We start from the raw sequence: 24,397 nt of genomic DNA, 5'->3' as shown, positions 1-24,397 counted from the left end.
AAAGGCGTACTTTTTAGGTACCTTTGCTGTAAACAGTTTTTACAAATAGGTGGGAAAACCTAGTAATTTTAATTTACCTACCCCTTAAAGATGTAATCAATCTGATTTCTATACATACCATCAGGTGAAATCCATGTGTATAACACGCATTTATGTTTCTTACAAAACGCATCTGCAATGAATAAGTCATTGTGAAAAATTCAATCATTCTATCTCCAGCTACATTTCTGTCACAGAGTCCATGTTTTCCAACTACTGACACTTCTTCTCTGTTCTCAACTTTTGTATTCCAGGAGCTGACTGTGGAACAGACCACCAACTACTAATGCAAGTTCAAGCTGAAGCTAAGGAAAATTAAATCGAATCCACGGGAACCAAAATATGACCCTGAGTCTATCCCACCTGAATTTCAGAACCATCTCAGAAACAGGTTTGAGGACTTGAACACTAATAATGAGCTAAGACCAGATGAGTTGTGAGAGGACACCAAGAGTATCATCCAGGAAGAGTGTAAAAGACCATTACAAAGACAGAGGAGGAAGAAAAGACCAAAATGAATGTCAGAAGAAACTCTGAATATTGCTCTGGAGCGCAGAGAAGCCAAAGCAGAAGGAAGAATTCAAGATACTAAAGAGCTGAACAGATTTCAAAAGGTAGTACAGGAAGACAAAGTAAAATATTACAATGAAATGTGGAAGAAGCTGGAGTCAGAAAATCAAAAGGGCTGAACTCGCTTAGCATTTCTTTTTTTTTTTTTTCGCTTAGCATTTCTTAAGCTCAAAGAACTGAAGAACAAATTCAAACGTAGGGTGGCGATAATCAAGGATGTTTTAGGCAGAATATTAAATGATCCAAGAAGTATTAAAAGAAGATAGAATATATTGAGTGATTGTATCAAAAGGAATTGGCAGATACAGAAGAATTTAATGAAATAACATATGTATTAAAAGGAATTGGCAGTTACAGAAGAATTTAATGAAATAACATATGGTGATGAAGAAAGACGTTCAAGCTGCTTTGAAGGAAAAAGCAAAAAATTAGGCCCCAGTAATAGACGGTATACCAACTGACGCATTTCAACTAACAGATGCTGCTCTGGATGTGCTCACCAAGTGGTGCCAAGAAATCTGGAGAACAACCACTTGGCCAACTGACTGGAAGAGATTTATTATTTATTCCCATTCCAAACAAGGGTGACCAAACAGAGTGTGGAAATTAAAGAACAGTATCACTGATTTCACAAGCAAGCAAGATTATGCTCAAGATTATGGAAAAACGACTGGAACAGCACATCAGCAGAGAACTGCTAGAAGTCCAGTCTGGGTTTAGAAGGGGTTGTGGTATTAGGGATATTGCAGCTAATGTAAGATGGATCTTAGCTGAAAGCAGGAAACACCAGAGGAATGTCTGTGTTTCATTAATTATGCAAAGGCATTTGAGTGTGGATCATAACAAACTGTGGCTGACTCTGAAAAGAATGGGAATCCCAGAACACTTGATTGTGCTAATGCAAAACCTAGACTTGGACCAGGAGGCAGTCATCAGAACAGAGCAAGGAAATACTGCCTGGTTCAAAATTGGGAAGGGTGTTAGCCCAGGGATTTATCCTATCTCCATACCTTTTCAATCTATATGCAGAACAGATTATCCAGGAGGCTGGGCTCTATGAGGAGAAGTGTGGCATCAAGATTGGTAGAAGATCCATCAATAAAGTGCGTTATGCAGATGACACACAACTCGGCTTGCTGAGACTGAGGAGGACCTGAAGCACTTGCTGCAGAGGGACTGCAGCCTTCAATATAGATAGAGGCTCAATATCAAGATGACAAAGATTCTCACCACTGGGCCAACTGGCAGCATCTGGATGGATGGTGAAGAGATGGAGATTGTTCACAGCTTTAGTCGGCTTGGCTCCACAGTCAACACTCTTGGCATCAGCAGCCAGGAAATTAAAAGATATATTGCAATGGGAAAGTCTGCTCTTAGGGACCTCTCCAAAGTACTGGAGAGCAATGCTGTCACTCTGGAGACTTAGGTGTGCCTGATACAGGCTATGGTCTTTGCGATCACTTGTTATGTGTCAGAGAGTTGGGCAATTACTAGGAAGGGCAGAAAGAGAATTGATGCCTTTGAGCTTGTGGTGCTGGATAAGACTACTGAACGTATCATGGATGGCTAAGAAAACAAACAGGTTTATCCTGGAGAGGGTTAAACTGGGCTGCTCCTTGGAGGTAAGGATTCTGAGGCTTCGTTTGACATACTTTGGACATGTTGCCAGGAGGGACCGGTCATTGGAGAGGGTTGTCATGCTTGGGAGGGTGGAGGGACAGAGCAGGAGGGGAAGACCCTCAATGATGTAGTTTGATTCAATGACTGGGGTAATTGGGGTGGGTGTGTTGGAGACAGTGAGATTGGCACAGGACAGAGCAGGGTTTGGGACTATTGTACACAGAGTCGCTATGAGCAGCAAGCAATTCGATGGCACATAACAACAACATCATTCCTTAAAATCACACAGACTCAAGTTTCTGGAAAGTGAAGTCTTGCTTTAACAATTGCTCTGATAGCTTTGGTGAATGAAATGGAACCAGGAACAGGTCAGAAGTCTGCTCCCAAGAATCTAGAAAGTATTTCTCAAATAGAATATGAAGGATCAGATTATATGGCTTCTCTTTCCTTCTTAGTGCTATCGAGTCAGAACCTACCCATAGCTGACCCTCCAGCAGGTTTTCAAAGGCAGTTAATCACACAGGAGGAAATAGCCCATCTTTCTCCCATAAAGTAGCTGGTGGATTTGAACTGCATGGATTCAAGAGTGCAGGGCAACTTCTTAGCACTAGGCCACCAGAGCTTCTTAAATGATCCAAATTAGAATTCTGGGACACACAAAACACTGGTAATCTATTTTTGCCCCAACAATTAAACCTTCCAAAAAGATTTCAACCACATTTTAAAAAGCACAAGTATAGCAAAGGCAAGAATAAATTTCAAATTCCCTATTTCTGTTCTCGAGCATAGTTTGAAGGAAGAATGGGGGGGGGGAAATGGTCATTTTTAGATTAATTTACTAAAACTGATACTTTAACTTCCTGGATTAACACTCTGACACCTGAGAAATCAATTATTATGAAAATTTTTCTTGCATTTAAATACGTTCCATTTATATCTGCATAGATCATCAAAAGTAAGAATTAGATTGGTTGTAGAGGTTTATTTTTAAAATTTTAAATTTATTTTAATTAAAGTTTACAGACACTTTGGATTTCCATTCCTTCATTTTTGCACTTTTCTCCCTTCCCACCCCTCCCCCAAATTTGCTTTTCTTTTTGAAAAGTAAAACAAAAAATTCTTTCACTGTTATTCAACCTCTCCCCCAAGTCCACTCCACTATGCTACCTTCAGTTCTGGACTCCTGTCATAACAATAATATCTAATCATATATCCCTTTTAAACAGTTCTCTCCCTCATCTGTTTCAATGCAGTATATATTATTTATCCCATCTTTCTCAGTCTCCTCTCAACCCCTATGTCAGTCCTTTTTTGTAACAGTGGCATTATGCTGTATTCGTCTTTTTGTGACTGAATTATTTCACTTAGCAAAATGTCCTCCAGTGTCACCCATTTGTGTAATATTGCATGAGTTCCCTGTTTTTCAATGCAGCATAGTGTTCCATTGTGTGAATATATCACAGTTTATCTATCCATTCATTTGTTGATAAGACACCTGGTTTGTTTCCAACTCTTTACTATTGCTAACAAACCTGAAATAAACATAGGTGTGCATATATTTGTTTGGATAGAAGTTACAGTTTCTTTAGGGTATATTCTCAGTAGTGGAATTGTTGGGTCAAATGGTATTTCTATTTGCAACTTTTTGAGAAAGCGTCATACAGCCTTCCATAGTGGTTGCACGATTTCACACTCCCACCAACAGTGAATAAGGGTTCCGGTTTCTCCACAAGGGAAGCCACAGATTGGGGAAAAAAATATTTGGTAATGACATGTCAGATTAGGGTCTTATATCTAGAATTTACAAAATATTCGAGCACCACAAGATAAACAACCCAATTGAAAAATGGGCACCGGATATAAACAGACCCAAAGACATGAAGAAATGTTCAAAATCTCTAGCTTTAAGAGACATGCAAATCAAAACAACTATGAGATATGATCCCACTCCAGTAAGAATAGCAAAATTTAACAGAACAGCAAGCAACAAATGCTGGCGAGGTTGTGGAGAAACTGGAACCCTTATTCACTGTAGAGGTTTTTTTTAAAATAACATCTCCCCAAACTTACAATCTACTTCAACTTGAAAACAGTATCTTTAACTTGCAACCTACAGAATTTAGAAACTCCCTTCCACTGATAGGTGAGCTTACAAGAATCTAAGAGAGATTCCTAGAAGCCACATTAACATAAAAGGTCAACTGTACCACTATAACCCAAAAGTGTACTGATGATATGGGATGCTGTGCCGTCTGTGTAGTCAGGCAGGTGAGATTTTAACCTCTAGATGGCAAGGAGGATATGAATGAGATCTTGGATCTCTGCAAACAGACAATAGGAATGGATTTCACATATAAATATCTCATTAAAAAGCAACAGATTGAAAGAGTAGATAAAACAGAACAAAATAAACCAATGACCTAGCAGAGCAATTAAAAGGAAGTGTGTTTTGTTTCAAGTAGGTAGAAAGAAAAGTGCTGGCACCCTGAAAATGAGAATAAGCAGGGAATGTCCTCTGATTTTGTTTGCTATGTTGTTATGTGCTATGTCAGTTGGAACCATCTCGTAGCTGATCCTCTGGTAGGTTTTCAGTGGCTATATATTGCCCAGGAGGAGCATGTATCTTTCTCCTAAGGAGCAGATGGTGGATTTGAACCATTTGCCTTTGGCAGTTAAGGCCTTACCATTCGACCACCAGAGCTACTTGTTTGTTTAGGCTTTGTTTAGGATATGAATAGAGGTTTAGGAAATTTAAACTCAGATTTAATTACAGCTAGTGCTTTTTTTCAAGACATCAGGTAGTCCTCAATCAACATACAGGAAAATTTAGTTGAACATGTGTTCAAGAAACAAATTTCTATAAACACAGAAAGAAATAATGTACTATAAGTAAGAGCCTGAATACAAACAGGGAGTTTATAAATTTTCTTCTGTCAAAAAAATTTCAAGTAAGAGATGTGTAATGAACTAAAAAAAAAAAAAAAGAATTTATAAAAATTATTGTTATTCATTTCCCTATTATTAACGTCCATTGTTAACTTTCATGCTAAAATTGTATGAAATGAATTCCTGATTTATAAATGGGAATTGGTTTTTTCCAAGCTCTGAAATCCTTTCTTCCCTACCCAATACCCAGAAACTAAATATTCTGAAGACATCAAGTTTATTTCATTAATGCATATTTTTCGCACATTTAATTACTGACGTGATTGTTTGGAACAAATAATCAAAAATTTAACCAACTCTTGAGTCTTAATGGCATAAAATAAAGATAACACATTTACTTGTATTTTGCATTAAGAATTTCATCTCATACGGTGAAAACTAAAGTTTTGCCAATAAAACTAAGAAAAGGAACTATATTTTTTATATTTGTGTTTTACTATTGATTCATTAAATAAGTACCTTTAAACCAAATAATGTTATTGTATCTGTCAAAACCAGGTGGTCTCCCACGCCAGAGATGTGAAGTTTTTCAACCTCAGGTTGAGACACTAAGAATTATTTTTAAATATAAACACTAAAAGACTGATATTCAAACAAAATTGCATTTATGATTTAATAATTTGTCAAAGTAGGTAGAGAGCAAGCTGGTAAGTGTAAGGAATGAATGCAAACATTATGAAGATGACATTTACAAAAAGAATGTAAAAATAGAAAAAAATTTCGTTTTAATTCTTAACCTTTGGAGCAAATATTAAAAACCATTAGTACAAAATCAAAACATGTTCTTGGTGGTTTTAAAATTAAAAAAGCTAGAGTTGCATAGGTTCTTCAGTTTCATTTTGAAGAATGTAAGATGTAAAGGTGAAAACCTGAACTTCTGCTTTCCTGAAAACATCCTATGACTTAAAAACTGTGAGACTACAAAATGTAAGGACATTTCCAACACTTATTTTACCCACGTCTAACTTATACTCAGTCATGCTTGGGACAACTGTTTCTTTTCCAAGTATCCGACTCCTTGCTGATATCTTTATAAGCCTTTACTAAGGTAGTAGTAATTTATACTGTTTCAAGAGTATCTGCACTTCAAAGAACTGCTATCCAATCACAATAACTTAAATAAAATTCATCTATCCATTCATGGTGCCTTATAATCTTGGATCACTTAAGTAATAAACTAGTTAAACGTGAAAGGAATTGTCTCTTTGGTATGTTTTGGTATGTTTTACACATATGTCTGTACTGGAGTGTGATGTGAAGCTTTTAATTTGTATTCCCTAGGTGTATCCTATTTTCCTATCTGTTGTTTTTAAATTTCTGAATCTTGTGTCTTTATTAGTTTCTCCTATTTTCAGATATACTATACCAGTCATTATGGAATGATAGAGGTGTAGACAGCTAAATGAAAAGACCTCATAAAGGTTCAAATTACAGTTCTCCCCAATAAATAAGTATTTTTTGGGGGAGTACCCACCTGTTGATTTACCAAACCTGAATGTTATTTTCAAAAGTCCCAAGTCATCTCTCCTACCCACAGGTTCTTAAAATAATGGCACTATGAATATATATACATATGTATAATGCTGATGGAGTTCATTCTGTTTACTATTATTCTGTTTAATGGAGTTAATTTCTCCCTGTCCCAACCTCTTTACTTTTTAAATTTCATTCACTGTGTTCAACTAGATATTTCTACAGCTCCAAGAATACAGATTATCTCTCTTATATACTGAAGAAATTTTTTAAAAAAATGAGATGGGCAAGAAAGTTGTACCTTAAAAGTAAGCAGCAAGACCCCCACGCCCCCGCAAGTTTCTCTAACATGTAAGGTCAAATTAGGTAAGAAGTACTGAGGATGCTTTTGGAGAATAAATATTCCCAGTGCATTTCTTGATTAACTACTGAGAATGCATTCACTTTTTAAATTGTGTATCTTACACAATCAGGACTTATTTGATAGGTATACAGATAAAAAATTATCTTATGTAGGGCAATATTAAAAAAGAGCTAAGCTGACTTGTTAAAAGCTAAAACTTGTTTAAACTTTTTTTTTAAAATATAAAACAGTACTTTTAAGGGCTACTGAACAAACAAGTTGGTAGGCCTCATATAAATCCTGATTAGAGTTATAAAAACCCAAATCAGCTCCTAAGATCCTAGATGATGTTAAAATAAAAACAAACCATTTCTACTGGGAAAAACCTACTTTCATAATATTAATGGCCATTATAAAATACAGGAAAGATGTAACTGCTGGAAAAGAAAAAGTGGGAGAATATTAAGCTTATCCACAGGTCAGCAGAGTGGATAGTCTTATTTTTCAAAACGAATCATATAAATCTTTGACATTCTAATTGTTATTTTCCTAACCCAAGAGTAAAGAAGTTTTGCATAGAGGAGTTTTCTTTAAACTTTGGATTTAAGTTTTAAAATTCTGAGAATTTCAGAGTACGGAATATATAACACGCTGGTTTCCAGCACAAAAGAAAAAATAAATTACTGCGGAATTTATCATATAAATGAGGCAAAAACAACGTGCATAGTGACATATACCTTGCAGGCATTTTGTACATTGGGAATTTTCATTTGCATTTTTAGATAATGGAGTAACTCTCTTGCAGGCTGCACTAAAACACAAGCACACTACTGAAGAAAACAGACTAGGAATTTCAGCATTGATTCGATGTTTCTGGAAGTCAAGGAAAGTAGTCAATTAAAAACAAAACTGATGCTTCTTCATATTCAGCAAGGATAAGATTATTAATAATAACAGAAAATCTTACCTGGCACAGGGCTCTTTCTTGAATTTAAACTCTGAGAATCCACAGTCTCTTCTGTTTGCCCATCTGCTTCTGCATCTATTTTGTTTTGAATCTCTTTTCCATCTTCATTAAAGCAAGTTCTTATGCTTTCTTCTTCTAAGACCCCTTGAACTGTGGTGGGAGCACTAATGATAGTGGCAGCAGTAGGAACAATGACTGGAGTGGGAGGAGGAGAAGCTGGAGGAGTTGGAGGAGATGAAGAAAAGGAACAAATTGTGGAAGGGGTGACAGGAGCTGGGGCACATTCCACTTTCATTTCTTCTGGGGGATTTTCCAGAATCTCCAACTCAAGAGTCAACGGCAAAATCTCCTGTTTTACTATTTGGACAATGCTCTCCGTGGTTGGTAATTTTTCACTCACTCCATTAATTTCATTAATTAGATTAGTACTAGCAATCAGTGGAATATCATTATGTGCTACACTACAGGGTTTCTTGCATATATCATCATCAATTTCATCAGCTGGTGAAGGATCTGATGTTTCTGTGCAAGACGTGGGACTAGGTATAGGAAATGTATCCTCTTTGGGGGAGGATAGTTCACATGTGTCATCTATAACAGTGGTGAATATCGGTTGGCTACTAAGAGCTGCAGAAGTGGGGGAAGCAATTGTATTACGAGTGATTGGAGAAACAGTGGTAGGTGATGCAGGCAGCGGAAGCTCTGGCGGAGACACTACTGCGGTCATCTCAGATGCCTGGCCTGTTTGTTCTTTCTTCTCTCCCCCACTAAGGACTAGCCTAAGCACTGGAGGAGACTTTAACACTGCGTCTGGTTTTGGCTTCTCTTCTGAGGAAGAAAAAAAAAAGAAGAGAACTTTAAGAATAATTTCTAGATCATAGACTAATTTTCAGTCAATTCTTTTATTCTCTAGATCTAAATAATGGGCTACAGTATATGAACTTTGTAATTAAACCATTTATAAAATAAAAAACAACAACACAAAACCTAACACTTATTCTACTCATCTAAAATATGTCATATTTTTTTTTCAGTTACATTCAGTTACTGAGTGTTCATTACATATAAAATTTATTCTGGAGAAAGAAAAGAGATTGATTAACCAAACGATCATGTCAAGAGTACAAAGGAACAGCTCACCAAAACTGAAGCTAAACCACTCTTGAGATAGAACGAGGCTTTTCTTTAAGGTAGAGAGAGAAGACTTATTCTCTATCATTATCTTGTTCCCTGTGGAAAATTTTTCTACAAGGGGTACACTGCAGTGGCAGGATACTACAAGGACAAATGATATAAAGTTAAAGTACTACAAAGAGACTAGCATTACTTTTTATTCTAAATATTTCTACAAATACTGAGAATTTTTACTGCTTTTATAAAAAACAAAGTTTTAAGAGAGATCATCAAAGCCTTGGTGAAAATTTTAAGTTGCTGAACATAAACACGTAACTTTAGAAACGAATTTAACTTTTAATGTATAAAAAATATATAAAATATATAGAAATATTATAAAAGTATAAAGAATAAAATGGAAAACTGTCCTGGGTTTTCAAATGTAAAAGAAAAAATGTCCTATGGAGAAAGCAAAGTTAATTTAGAAAAGCAAATCATACACATATATAAGAGCATTTTATAAAAACAAGGGAGAATTAGACTTGCGTCTGGTCTTGTACTTTCTGACCAACAGATAATACTGGAAAAACACATATGAAAAGGTTTCCAAATACAAACAAAAATGTGAATCTCTCCCGAAAAATGATCTTAAAAAAAAAAAAAAAAAGACTTTTTTTTTGCACTCTTCTCCGGAAATCTACACACACTAGTGACAATGAACTTCTACAACAAATTGTATCTAAGGAACTAAGTCAGAATACGGTTTGTAATTTAGATGGTAAATATTACAGTTAAAATGCCAAAACTATATTCACTAACTGACTATATTTATAAGCCTTAAATTCATTAGAATTTATGGATACAGAAGGCAGTGCTTCTACAATTGACTTTGCCTTCTAAGGACTGTTGTGGTACAGTAAGATCAATCGGCTCTAGCTGCCAAATCCAGACCTAGCTGCCAGCAGAGAAAATACAAATATTTTAAGTAATGAAATGTCTCTGTTGAAAATAATTTTTAATTCATTAGAATAATTATTACACGTTTCCCAGATTCCACAACAGTACTATGTGACCCACGTAACCACAGATGAAGGTCAAGATGCACGGAAGTTAAAACAAAAAAAAAGAAGAAAATATAATTCTAGCATTAACATTCTGGCTAAGTTAACCTAGTGATTAATTCTGGGAAACAAACCCTGATATTAAAAAAAAAATCACACAAAAGCATATCTAGGATTGAGAATAATAAGCATGTATACGCTATTTTAAAATGTCTAGTAATCATCAAAGGAAGTACATACCAAAAGGTACTAAGTTTACTCAAAGTTCTTGATTATAAAAGTCCCTTAAACCACTCAATAATGCATTCACTAATATAAAAGCTAAAAAGTACAATACAGGGGAGCTAAATAAAGAAGACTGATTTTATTCTTCTAAAAGAGTTTAATGATTATGATTTACAGAGATATTATAATTTGAAATCTACTACTCTGCTTTAAAAAGATTTATAATGTTTGACTATTTTAAGGAATTCATAAACATTTCATTTTTAAGATACTTTTCCTAAGTAAAATAAAAATGAAAGAGAGAGTGAGGATGAATATTAAGGTAATATATTATTTTATAAATATAGGTATCTGGGAGCCCAGTGACAAGAAGCTATACTGTAATCCTGATGGTACAGTTCCAATACACCAGCTGCTCTGCAGGAGAATTGGTAATTTCCTCCCTAAAATTACCTGCCTCTTAAAATCAGCCAGAAGGTCAGCTATGCGTCAGTTCTGATTCAACAGTACACACAACACAAATCATATATAGGCTATAAAATACATATATAAGAAAGATTTTTTGGGGGGGACAATAAAAATCCATTATCTTGATCATATAAGAGGCTACAACACAATCACTAAAAATGGGCTATAAAAAGTGGCATGTAAAGTTGTTTACAACACACAACCCCAGGCATACATACACAGCACAAACTATATCTGAACACATAATCTGTCAAAATATATGTAAGGAAAAGCTTCAAGTTACACAGAGCTTATTAATAATGGTTCTACCTGAAGAAATAATAGAGTCCTGTGTTTTTTTATGCTTATAGCTATTTTCTGTACTTTTTATCTGTTTATGAGAAGGGAAAAACCATCCCACTTTCATTTTCATATGATGGTGGAGCCAAATTAACATATAAGTGTCATCTTTGGTTGAGTTGACTGGGAGGGTGCTGCTGTGAGTAATAGGCAGGGATCCGGGATGCTAAGTGTTCTGCAATATGAAAGACAGTTTCAATTCCAACTTATAGCAACTCTACTGGCCAGAACAGAACTGCATCATAAAGTGTCTAAATGTGAAGTTTTACAGAAGCAGACTAACACATTTTTCTCATAGGGAGCAATGTATAGGTTAAAAATCTTGATCTTTTAGTTAGCAGCTGAGAGCTTAAGGCACTATCAGAGTTCCTTTGAAAACTATCAGCCTTGTCCAAAATGCCAATGGAACAAAACTGCAATGCGTGGTTGAATTACTGCAGAATATCATTCACTGAACTGAAGATCACTACCAGGTGCTTCACTCTTCCCATATGCATCTTCTAACTCTTGCTTGTATTTACTTAAGCAAGCAGTATCCTTAATACACCTGACTGAGTGTATTTTTTTTAAACAGGAAACAACAATCACTGACAAACACCAAATGAAGATTTTAATTCATTCATCCATTTTTCTCTTTTCAAGCTAAGCTATAGGTTACTGAGGTCTTCACAGAGTACCATACATATTTGGGACACAGCGCATAGGTCTATTATAAAGAATTTCAGTTGTTCACACTAAAAATTTTGAAAAAGTAAAAATAATGGTAGCTCACATTTAGTAAGCCTTTATTACATGCCAGAAACTGAGGTACACCATTGTACTGACCATCATCTTTAAACCTCACTACCACCAATGATGTAGTTAACTATTATGCTACTTTATCACCAGAACACTCTCTCAGTAATGACATATTAAGGCAGGAAAAACAGCACAACTACAGAATGCAGTCTATTGTTTTTGGTGATAATATTAGAAACAGTTCATTTTTATATCCTACATTAAATTAAAAAGGAATTTTTGGTTAAAAAGAAAATTAAAAATGTCTAACTGTAAAGTCAGTAAGTGTGACGGTGGCACAGGCTAGGACAGGGTTCAGATCTGTTGTTCATAGGGTTGCTATGAGTCGTACTTGACTCAATGTCATCTAACAACAACAACTGTAAAGAAAAAGGATGATTTTATATAATAAAACACAATAATCCTTATTAAGGCTATCTGAATTTTCATAGATTTTGTTAAAAAAAAACATTACTATGAAAACAGGGAGCTCTGGTGTCCTAGTGGCAAGAAGCTGTATTACAATCCTGAAGGCACATGGTTCGAGGCCACCAACTGCTCTGCAGGAGAAGGATGGGCAATTTCCTCCTGTGTGATTAACTGCTTTTGAAACCCACTGGAGGGTCAGCTACCCTTTGATCCGACTCGATCGTACACAATAACAACAACTATAAAAACGATTTTATACATTAACAGACTACAGGTAGAAATTTAAAATAGTTACTCAGTTTTCTGTGAGTAGTTGGTAATAAGGGGAAGACAGAAATAGTTTCTAAGAGTTTCTCATAAGCTCTATCAAATAAATTTAAAATATACATTTTTCTTTTCATAATCTTCCAATTCATCTTAACTATATAAAATGAAAATGGTGATTTTACTAACATTTCTGCTAAAACAAAAAAACTGAGACAATTTGCATTTCTCTAAAAATCTATTGTTGTTATGTGATTTCTAGTCACCTGCGACTCACAGACACCGTATGTACAGTAGCTCTGAAGCCTGCCCTGACCTGCGCCAGTCTTTCTGACTCCAACACACCTATCCCTATTGCCTTAGTCACTGTATCAATCCATCTCATCTGAAGTCTTCCTCTCCTGCGCTGTCCCTCCAGACTTCCAAACATGATGCCCCTCTCTAAGGAGTGATCCTTCCTGGCTACATGCCCAAAGTATGTAAGACAGAGCTTCAAAATCCTAGCCTCCAAGGGGAATTTGGGCTTCACTCTCTCCAAAAATACAAAGGCCTCATTAATTTAGAGAACCTTGCCATGCTTTCTTGAAAAAAAAAAAAATAATGTCAAATAAGATAATACTGTCCCCCAAAGGCAAGTAAGAACTATCATCATCAGGGCATATTATAAAATTTTTCTTAGTATCACAAGTATAGAAGAATCTTTAAAACAATCTTCAGAGAAGATTTATTTTAAGGTATCTTTATATGGCTGTATTAATGTATTCAGTATGTTTACAATAATATTATCAGGGAGTTTTGGTGGCCTAGAGGTAAGAAGCTGTATGGCAGCCTGAAGGCACACAGTTCAAATCCACTAGTTGCTTCACAGGAGAAGGATGGACATTCTCATTCCTAGCGATTAAGTGCTTCTGAAAACTCGCCGCAGGCTCAGCTGTGGGTTAGTTCTGACTCCATGGTACACAACCACACTACTACCATCATAATTCTAACTAGCAAAAACGTTGTTAATGGCACGGGTGGAGACTGCCCATCCTTCTCTTGCCAAGCAGCTGGTGGCTTCGAACCTCATGCCTTCGGATTGCAGCGCAGCTTCTTGCCATTAGGCCATCAGACTGTGCAAATGAAGTAAAATTTTAGGCATAATATGCTAAAAACTATTCTTCAGCTAGACTGTTAAAATTCTGAAAGCTGATTCAAAAGTACTTTATAGTTTGGAAGTTGTTATGTGCCATCGGGATGCCTGAGACTCACAGCGCAGTTTCCTCCTGTTTGGAAGTACAAAATTGATTTTCATTAATACAAATACCAATATGGACTTAGGGAGCTCTGGTAGCACAGCCTGTAGGTGTTGCACTGTTAATCAAAACATTGTGTCTCTAATGGTTCAAATCCAACTTGTGGCTCCTAAGGACAAAGATATACAGTCTCCTTATTATGAGAAAGATCCTTGAAATCTCAATGGAGGATCACACACACATTGATAAACGTAGTACTAGGCCGTGCAACTTTTAGAAACATACCAAGTTTAAGGCTCATTAACTACTACTCTCTATTTAAAACTATCTTATGAAAAGCAGAGGAGGAGCTCTGATGTTGCTAGTGTGTGGGGAGTGGCACTCCTAACCCCGAGGGCGGTGCTCTCTGGCAGTCCAAATCCATCAACACTTCTGTTAGAGAGAGAGGATAATCTCTTGTATAATATACAGCTTCTCGAAAACCACAGGAGGGCTAGTTATGAGTTGGTTCCAATCAAGTGGCAATGAGTTTATTAAAAGCAAAAAGACCAAACACAATAGAACAATCTAATAATGTAGGACTTGTCCCCACTCAAGTTTATTTTAGTAGACTCCTCAGAACTCAAGGGAAATTAACTTTTTTATTTTAAAACACCATAATTATTTTCTCATGCTCTGCAAAAACACTAATATCAGGAATTAGATATGCTTCTTCAAGAGGCTTTAAAACTACAATTAATTCAGTTTAGTTTTTTAAAAAATACCCAATATTAAATTATTAAATACCTCCATTTTACTTTATTGGCTAATTTCCAAATGCTTTTTTAAGGAATATTTTTTTAGAATGTATATTTACCAATAGAGAGCTCTAGTGGCTTTAGCGGTAAGGAACTATGTTATCCACCCAAAGGCAGATGGTGCGAATCCATCAGATGTTCCACAGGAAAAAGATGGGGGGTGAGGGGGGGTGAAGATGGGCAATCTCCTCCTGTGTAACTTACAGTCTTTGTAAACCTGTTAAAGGGTCATCTATGAGTTGGTTCTGACTTGAAAGCACATAACAACAGTATTTATCAAGAGTCAGCTATGGAACGAAGAGTTTAGTAAAATCAATAATTCAAGGTATCAGATGAAAATGTACATTATTTTTGTGAATGAAGTCATCAATATCATAAAAGTATACTCAGAAGTTATTTGTTTCTTCCTGTGTCTAGTGAGAATTATTTCCCAATTTTAGTGAAAGTCAACCTAAAATGCAACTAAATAATAGCAAAGAAAGACACAGTATCTCATTTTCTGGCATGAGATTTCCCTTACAATTTTCTATTTACAGTTTAAAATGCATTGGAAGCATTTATTTCATGTTCAAAGTCAGAAGGAGTAGAGGCCTTATCAGGATTCCGATAACAATTGCTATAATAGACTAAGTGCTTTTAATGTGGTAGGCATCTTAGTTTCTGTAACAACTCTGTATGACTGAGCTTCATTCTATTCTAAAAGTGAAGAATCTGAGATTCCTAAAGTGAGTAATTCTCTGACAACTAAATAATTAGGTACATAAAGGAGTTAGGAGTAGAACTCAGTGCTATTTCCAACTATGACTATAGAAGCACAGAATGTCAGAAGAAAACTGTGTTTTCTGAAAAACAGTAAGAGACGGTAAAAATATAATAACATACTATGTTGTTGATTGTCTTCAAGTCGAGCACGACTCATAGCATCTCTACGAACAAAAGGCCTCTACAACTATCAACATTTACCAAAGTTCTAAGAGTTTTCGGAGGCATATTGTTTAGGAAATGGATGCCACTCCTGCTTCCAATGTAATACACACACACACACACACACACGACTATGTTGTTCCTAAAAAGTAATATACACTTTGATTTATCCCCATCTCCACCCCAATGTTATTCTAAAACAACCGCTTAAGGTACTTAAACTTTTCTCTATAAATAGATATTCACAGTGGGCCATTTGTAGTGAAAAAACTTAAACCATTTCTGTTTCAATTTTCCGAGACCAGTTTCATCTCAAAGTTCTATTTAAAACTGGGTAAATAAATAATCCTCAGATGTTTGAATTTTTCGCTTGAATGCTGGGGATGACAGAATTTAAAAAGAAGAGAGTAAATTTAAGAGGGAGGAAAACAGTTATACACAAACCTTGCTTCTGGTCGCTAGCTGCAGTGACAGGGGTGCTGGCAGCAAGATGAACGCTGTCCACAGTCCCATATACCACAGGGCTGTGCTCGGGGACCTGGCTGGGCAGCTGCTGGGATTTGAAGTACAAAAAAGGGTGATAATGAGCGTGCGAACATAAAAACTAGCAACATGGAACCCAAGCAAGTGGGGCAGACAGAATGGGGTAGGAGATTACAAAATAAAAATTAAAAGGAAAAAAATAAAAGGAAAGCAAGGAAAAATATATAGGCCAATTTAATAAAGTCAAAAAGTACATGGGAAGATGGGGTAGGAAGGAAAAGACGTAGCAGGAAAGGAGAAGGAAAAAAGATGATTACTATTAGCCACAGCAAGAAAAGACAGCACAACAGTCATCAATACATTTTCCATAGTTCCTTCTAAGGATAAGCAGACTTTCTGATCTAACAATAACTGTCAAACATGAGAAAGAATTTAGCATCATCCCAGGAAAAGATAATAAATTACCTAGCCAAGTACTTTTCTTGCAAAAGCAAGAACAAGAAAAATACAGTAGTGTGAAGGCCAAATTCTAATTTGAGAAAACAATAATAAGATTGATTTTTGCTACTTGTCCATATAATTTGGAAAGTATAATTTGTCCATATAACTTGGAAAGTGCCTAGTCACACTTTTACCTTAAGATGTCTTTGAGTTCTTGGCAAAAATTAGTATCTTTTCAGTCAAATATTTGAGTAAATACTAGCTGTTCAGAACTACGAGGAATTTCTCATTTTTTGTAGCCAACGTATTAGAATAAAAATCAGGTCCATGAAAATCCAAGCAGAATAGTTGAAAAAAACCATAGCCATTGTTCAACTTAGAGGGAACAAGAATTATATAAGACAAGAACATTCATTCTACAACACATTCAAAGCAGGTTTTCTTTCCAAATTTGAGGGTTACACAAAAGCCACATAACAAAGCGATGTCTCTCCTCGGAGATCTAAAGTCTATTTTTGGTAGTTACAGTTTCCTATATGAATTATGTCAGCACCATCAGAGCAGAGCTCCCTGCACATTTCTGGTTTTATTTGAAGGGAATGAGATTTGAAGGTGTATGAGAAAGTAGGTAGGTTGTTGGTGTTACGTGCCGTTGAGTGAATTACTCAAAGCAACCCTAAGAATCTAAATCTTGTCCTATATATGCCACCATCCTCACCTGCTCTAACACACTTGAGCTCATTGCTGCAGTCACTGTGTCAATTCATCTCATATTGAAAGTCACTGACTTGAAAATATATTTTGTGGATATAGATTTAATGATGACAGATGCTTTTTAAGTAACAATGATGAAAAGACTATATATAACATGCAATTCATATTTGACTACTTATAGACTATCCATGGACTATTTGCTATTTATTTATAGTCAATAGGAGGGAAGAAATGTTGTAATTTCATCTATGCATTATACCATGAAAACTCTCACAACTCACAATTATCTCTAAATAAAGACTAAAATTCTACTTTATTAAAATTATATTTCCATAATAAAAAATGAAGATTTACTATTTCACTTTAGTCATGGACAAACAATTGAATAGTACTGTTATTATTATTCTACTCTGAATATTTCGTTTCAGTGGGAAAAAGTCTTTGTAGAATAAAAATTTAAAAATTGGAAAGGTTTCAGAGCTATACAATAAAATACTAACCAGTTCAATTCTACTTGCAGAAGACAGAGCTAGAATAAAGAAAACACTTCACAACCCAGCATTTATCCATACAATTATCCATATTTCCCAGGAAAGAAAGAATTGCAAATTGTATGATTTATCTGAAAGGATGGGAAAATTAACAATGCCAACTGTATAGAAACTAATAATAATAAAAGACAACGGTAAAAAAGATTGTTGTCAGATGAGATACTAAGATAATGTAAATCTCTTAAATGATAATAGGTTATTGAGATATAAATATATCAGTGGGTATCAAAAAGATTGCAACATCTTCAGTCATATTAACAAAGATTTCTCCAGTTTTAAACTGACAGTCTTAGATTAATAAATATTAAAAATTGAATATTAATATTCATAAGAAGTAAAAAACAGATTGATTGTTCCAAATCCAAATATGTAGAATTCAGTTAAAAATATAAAAAACTCCAAGATGTTACTTCTGAAATTTCCATAGCCATAAAATGAAATGGAGATACTATAGTATCTTAAAATTTTAACATTCTATAAGCTTCAGATAGTGTTAATGTGCTATAATAAATCAGTTTATAATTATATGCTTTAATCTTGATTTGTTGTTGTTGTTGTTAGGTGCCGTCAAATCGAGTACAACTCATAGCAGCGCTATAAGCAAAACCATCCTCACACTTCCGGACACACAAGAGCCTACTGCAGCATTCACCTTGTCAATCCACCTGGTTGAGGGTCTTCCTCTCCTTTGCTGACCCTCCCCCCTTCCCAATATCATGTCCCTCTCCAAGGAATACCTCCTAGCAATATGCCCAAAGTATGTAAGGCAAAGCCTCATCATTCTTGCCTCCAACGAACAGTCCAGCTGTACCCTCTTCAAGACATATTTATTCATTTTCTTGGTTATAATGGGCTGTTCAGTGCTCCTGTCCAACACCAGAGCTCAAAGGCATTAATTCTTTTTCTGTAATCCTTAGTCATTTGTCCAGGTCTCAGATAATCAGAAAGACAATGTAATCAGAAAGTAATCAGAAAGACCATGATTTGTATCAGATGCACCTCATTCTTGAAACTGACATCACTATTCCTCAATAACTTGGTAAGGTCCCTAACTGCAATTTTTTCCATTGCAATGTGTCTACTTATTTCGTGACTGTTCATACCAAGGGTGTTAATTGTGGATCCAAGCAGGATGAAGCTGCTGACAATTTCAATATCCTCTCCATCCATCATGATGCAGTCTATTGGTCCAATGGCAAAATCTTAATTTAGATTCATTTTAATTAGGCAATTTCTTTAAATTTTAGTTTAATCTCTAATATTTTCATTCTATTTTATTACTTTGTGTGTGTGTGTGTACTGTCAAATCGGATCTGACTGGTACAGGAGGAGAATGTCCCTCCTTCTCCAGCAGAGCATCTGGTGGATTTGAACCTCGTACCTTTGTGATTGCAGGGCAGCTTCTTTCCTCTAGGCCACTAGAGCTCCCTAAATATCTTCATTTTAAAGAACTAAATTATAAGTAGTCCACTAGAAATAGTTTTGTATCTTCCCAATAAACAAATAAACACGATCTATTTTATCGAATTAAAAAGTCAGAAAAATCAAAATGTAATGACTTGAACAGTCATACTGAATGCCAGACACATATATTTATTTATATTTTAAATTTTAAACATTTTATTACGTATTTATTACTGTAATTCATAGAGAGAGAGTATTTCTTTAGGAGTGGAAATGAAAACTGCTACTGAGTACTCTTCTAGTAATTACAGAAAAATGACAGCATTTACAATAGCAAAACATACGAGGATTCAATGAAGATACTAAACAATGTATAGGTTGACTTTCAGGTTTGATTTAACAATTCTTTCTATACTGCTACAGTTAATTATTCATACCAATGTTAAACATTCCCTTAAAAAAAGGGCAACCTGTTGCACTGCTTCATAGGCAGATTTCTTTGTTCTTTTGGTATTGTATGGCATATTCAATTCTCTTTGCCAATACCACAATTCAAAGACATAGATTCTTCTTCACTCTTTTTTATTCATTGCCTGCTTTCAGAGACATTTAAGAAACAACTGAAAATACCATAGCTTGAATCAGGTGCACCTTCATCTGATATCCTTACACTTTAGCACTGTTAAAAGGTCTTTGACAGCAGATTTTTCCAACATAATATGTCTCTTGATTTCTTGATTGTTGCAATTATGAGTGTTGATTGTGGATGCAAGTAAAATGAAGTAACTGACCACTCCAATCTTTTCTCCGTCTACCATGATGCTGTCTGTTGGTCCAGTGCTAAGGTCTTTTGTTTTCTGGAGGCAATTCACATTGGAAGCTGTAGTGTTTGATCTTCTACAGGAAGTGATTCTTCTTCACTTTCTGCATCTGTTATCTTGTGTAATCTACGTAACAGAGGTTGTTGAGGACTTCCTGAAATCTTGATGCCACATCCTCCTTCAGATGGTTCAGCTTCTTGAATGATTTATTCAGTATACAGATTGGATACAATCTTGATGGATACCTTTCCTGATTTTAAAACAAGTAGTGCTCCCTTTGCCCTGTTCAGATTCCTGATATTCTAAGAACTAGTCTCTCTCATTAATTCTACTTGGCAATCTGTTGACGATATACTGTATCTGAAGTAGTAGCATCAAGGGAAAATGGTACACCTGGGCTCAAAAATAAAGTAAGTTCATTCATTTTGCCATAGTGTTTACCTATTAGGTACCAAACATTTTAGTAGCATAGGTGTGAAATTCTGGAGTTGGTCTCAAATACTTCTTAATATAATCTAAATTTCACTTCTTTTAACATAGCCCACATTGTTTCTGCCTAGAAAGTGGTATATTTCCTTTGCTTTCTTTTTAAATCTTATGAACGACAATGCAGAAGAACAGAAGAAATTGGATATCAAACTATAGGCAAGCAGACAATACCTGCTTTGGTGCAGATTATGCGCTAAGAAGCCTTTATGTTTTTAAATGGTCAGCAAGGGAAAGAGTGGGCGTGGGCAGGGTAGGGAAGGAGGTGTTGGTGGTGATGATTAAAAGGACACTAAGGTGCACTTGATACAAGTCATGGTATTTTCAGTTGCTTTGTAAGCTAATGGAAGTTAGACAATAGATAAGGAAGGTCTAAGAAGAGTCATGACCACTTGTCTATCAGTTTGCCTTACTGTGGTAGGTCCCATGTTGCTGTGATGCTGGAAACTATGTCACTGGTTTTAGAATACCAACTGGGTCACTCATGGTGGATAGGCTTCAGTAGAGCTTACAGTCTTGGGGGATTAGGGGAGGCACATACATCTGAAAAATACTCACCCCTAAAAACCAAACCACAAAAGAAATGGGACCCTTCCTTCATACCTTTAAAACGTAAAATAGATAAAAAAGAAAAATCTTAGAATACTGGGTAAATCCTCCTATCCTTGGATTTGACAAAGAATGTGTAGAGATATCACAGCAAAAGCTTAAGCTGAAATCCATTAAGTGGAGGAAAAGATATTCTCTTTAACAAATGATGCTGGTAAAACCAGATACTTTTTGGTGGAAAAAAGGAAAAGATAAATTCCTTACACCATCTAAAAACTAATTCAAGATGGATTAAGGACTTAGGTATAAAACATAAAACCACAGGAATAAAACATAAAACTATAAATACCAAAGAAAATACTGGGGAAAATCTAGAGCTCCCAATCTATAATATAGATTATAAAGCATAACTGGAAATGCACAATGAACAAAGAATAAATTAGACAATTAGAACCTTTTCAAATTAAGTCCATATCTGGGTCTAGTCCAATAAGAATATTATTGCAAAAGAGTAAAAGAGAACCTACAGACTGTAAAAAATATTTGGCAGTGATAAAACAGACAAGGGTCTTACCTCTAAAATTAACAGAAAACTTTAAAACCTCAGTAAGAAAAACATAAACTCTTTAATTTAAAAAAATAGGCAGAAGCAATAAAAAGAAAATTCACCATTTCTTCACATGAAGAAATGCTCAAGATCATTAGCTATTAAGTTTTCATTGCTCTCAAGTTGAAATCCACAACTGACCCTCCACTGGTTTTTGAGGCTGTAAACAAGATGAAAGGAGACTTCCTTTCTTTGTCCCATGGAATTGCTGGTGGATCCAATCTGCCAGAGGGGAATGGCTTATGGATGCAAATCCCTGTGGTCTATGCCTCCTTCCTTAGATATTTTGAAATTCTCATTGCTATCAAGTTAAAACTGACTAATAACTTAGCTTGTAGTAAGTTTTCAGAGGCTGTAAATCCTATGAAAAGAGATTACCTATTTTTCTCCTGTGGAGCAGTGGGTGAATTTGAAGCTACATCTTTAGGTTGAGAGTGTGATAATCTATCTACAGTCCAACAGAGCACCATCATCAACAACACTGTTATTGTTAGGTGCCATCGAGTCATGTATGACTCATAGCGACTCTATGAACCAAAGATCTGAAACCTGTTCTCTCTTGCACCATCCTCACATTTTCTGACACCTAAGAGCCCATTGTGGCAGACACCATGTCAATCCATTTGGTTGAAGGTCTTCCTCTCCTTTGCTAACCAACCACCCTTCCCAGCATCATGCTGTTCTCCAAAGAATAGCCCCTCCTAGCAACATGGCCAAAGTATGTAGCCTCATCATTGTTGACTCCAAAAAGTACTCCAGTTACATCCTCTCCAAGAGATATGTTTGTTCTTTTGACTGCCTATGGAATGTTCATTACTTTTCTCCAACAATACAGCTCAAAGGTAACAATTCTTTTTCTGCCATACTTATTCACTGTCTAGCTCTCAGATATACAGCAAGTGATGGGAAAAGACTACAGCCTGAATCAGATGCACCTTAGGCCTCAAACTGACATCATTTCTCCTCAATAATTTGGACAGGTCCCTAACAGCAGATTTTCCCTGTAAAATCCATCTCCTTATTTCCTGACTTCTGGTACCAAGGATGTTAACTGTGTATCTATGTAAAATGAAGCTACTGATAGTTTCAAAATCCTCTCCATCATAATGTTGCCTATTGGCTCAGTGGTAAGAATCTTTGTTTTCTTGACATTGAGAAGCACTCCATACCGAAGGCAGCATTCCTTAATCTTCTGCAACAAGTGTTTCAAATCTTCCTCATATTCAGGAAAACACGGGTGAGCCATCTCTATAACGCAGGTTATTGATGTGTATCCCTCCAAATGAACCTCATTAGAGGGAGGCAAACAAAAAAATTATCACAATGATAAAAACAAAGTTTGTTAAGACAGGTAACAACAAATGCTGGTGAAGGTGTGTATTGTAAGGCAGTGCAACTACTAAGGAAAAGATTTTAGTGCCTCCTTAGAATGCTGGAAATAGAAATACCATTTGATCCAGTAATACCACCACCAAGCTTATAACTTAAAGAAATAAGAGCTATAACATAAACAGATATATGCACACTTAAGTTCACTGCAGTATTGTTTACAATATGAATGGGAAACAAATAACCTGTTGATCAATGTATAAATGAATAAACAAATTATTATACATAAATATAATAGAATATTATGTAACATCAAAGAACATGAAAGAAAAATTTGTAAAATACCATATAATAGAGATTAATCTAGAGGACAGTATGTTGAATAAAATAAAACTGTTACAAAAGCATAACTTGAATGAGTCCTTCATTATAAAAATTAGTAAAAAGAAGGGGAGGAGGAGGAGCAAAAATTAATATCACAAATAAGAATCATCCACTTATAATTAGATATACAGTCAGGCAAGACAAACAGATATCTGAGAGGTGAAAAGGACTACACTCATTACTATGCATCAATTTAGGAGATGATATTTCTGAATTTTCATTGATGTATGAGGTAAAGGTATTAATTTATAAAGCAGAGATAATAAGAGCCAAAGTTTGTAAGCTTCTTTTTTTATTTATTTTTTTGTTTGTTTGTTTGTAAGGTTCTTGATCATAATAAAATATTCCCAAAGAATGAGTTTTTGTTTTGGGGGCATTTCAGGATATAATCTTGAGGGACAGGAATTTCAACTGGCATAATTTAGTCCACACAAAAATGTTCTAGATCTTTGGAGAATAGTGACAAGAGTCTTAAAAACATTCAAGTAGCTATCCACCATGGAAGAATTCATTGATTTCCCTGTCTGGAACATAGACGGATGAAGAAAAGCAAAGAAGTTCTGAAAAAATTAGTCTAGGGGACTAATAAACCACACAAACCACAATTTCCATGATTTTGGGACCAGAAGAACTAGACGGTGCCCAGCTACCACCACTAACAACTTTAAAAGGGTTACAACAGAAGATCCTGGATAGTTGTTGCAGTTACTCTGCTGTTGTTGTTCTTATGTGTCATCGAGTCACTTGTGACTCATAGTGACCCTATGTACAACAGTCCAAAACTCTGCTCTGCCCTGTGCCAATCACACTGTCTGACACTGCCATCCCGATTACACCAGTAACTGAATCAATCCACCTCATAGAGGGCCTTACCCTCCTGCACTGTCCCTCCACCCTCCCAAGCATGATGTCCTTCTCCAAGGACTGGTCTCTCCTTACAACATGTCCAAAGTATGCTAGATGGAGCCTCAGAATCCTTCCTCCAAGGAGCCACCCAGTTTAACCCTTTCCAGGACGAATCTGTTTGTTTTCCTAGCA

The 24,397-nt window shown here is 35.7% G+C and overlaps 1 protein-coding gene across 5 annotated transcripts in view; it reads right to left on the bottom strand.

Annotated features, from left to right (window-relative positions):
* EIF4G3 (eukaryotic translation initiation factor 4 gamma, 3) overlaps positions 1-24,397 on the bottom strand; it is a 427,927-nt gene that overhangs the window by 177,051 nt on the left and 226,479 nt on the right. The window contains exons 7-9 of one of the 5 annotated variants that reach the window (XM_006883568.1): positions 16,035-16,143; positions 7,959-8,786; positions 7,718-7,864 (exon numbers count right to left, since the gene is read on the bottom strand). In XM_006883568.1, the coding sequence (XP_006883630.1) occupies positions 7,845-7,864; positions 7,959-8,786; positions 16,035-16,143 (957 nt within the window). In that variant the 3' untranslated portion in view covers positions 7,718-7,844. Of the gene's footprint in view, positions 1-7,717; positions 7,865-7,958; positions 8,787-16,034; positions 16,144-24,397 lie in introns of those variants that run through there. The other 4 variants (XM_006883565.1, XM_006883564.1, XM_006883567.1 and 1 more) reach the window with 4 other exon arrangements.

Source organism: Elephantulus edwardii, unplaced genomic scaffold, assembly GCF_000299155.1.
Source record: "Elephantulus edwardii isolate Elephantulus edwardi_28Jun2011 unplaced genomic scaffold, EleEdw1.0 scaffold00028, whole genome shotgun sequence".
In the NCBI taxonomy this organism is placed as follows: Eukaryota; Metazoa; Chordata; class Mammalia; order Macroscelidea; family Macroscelididae; genus Elephantulus; species Elephantulus edwardii.
This window is presented reverse-complemented; position numbering and strand designations above follow the sequence as displayed.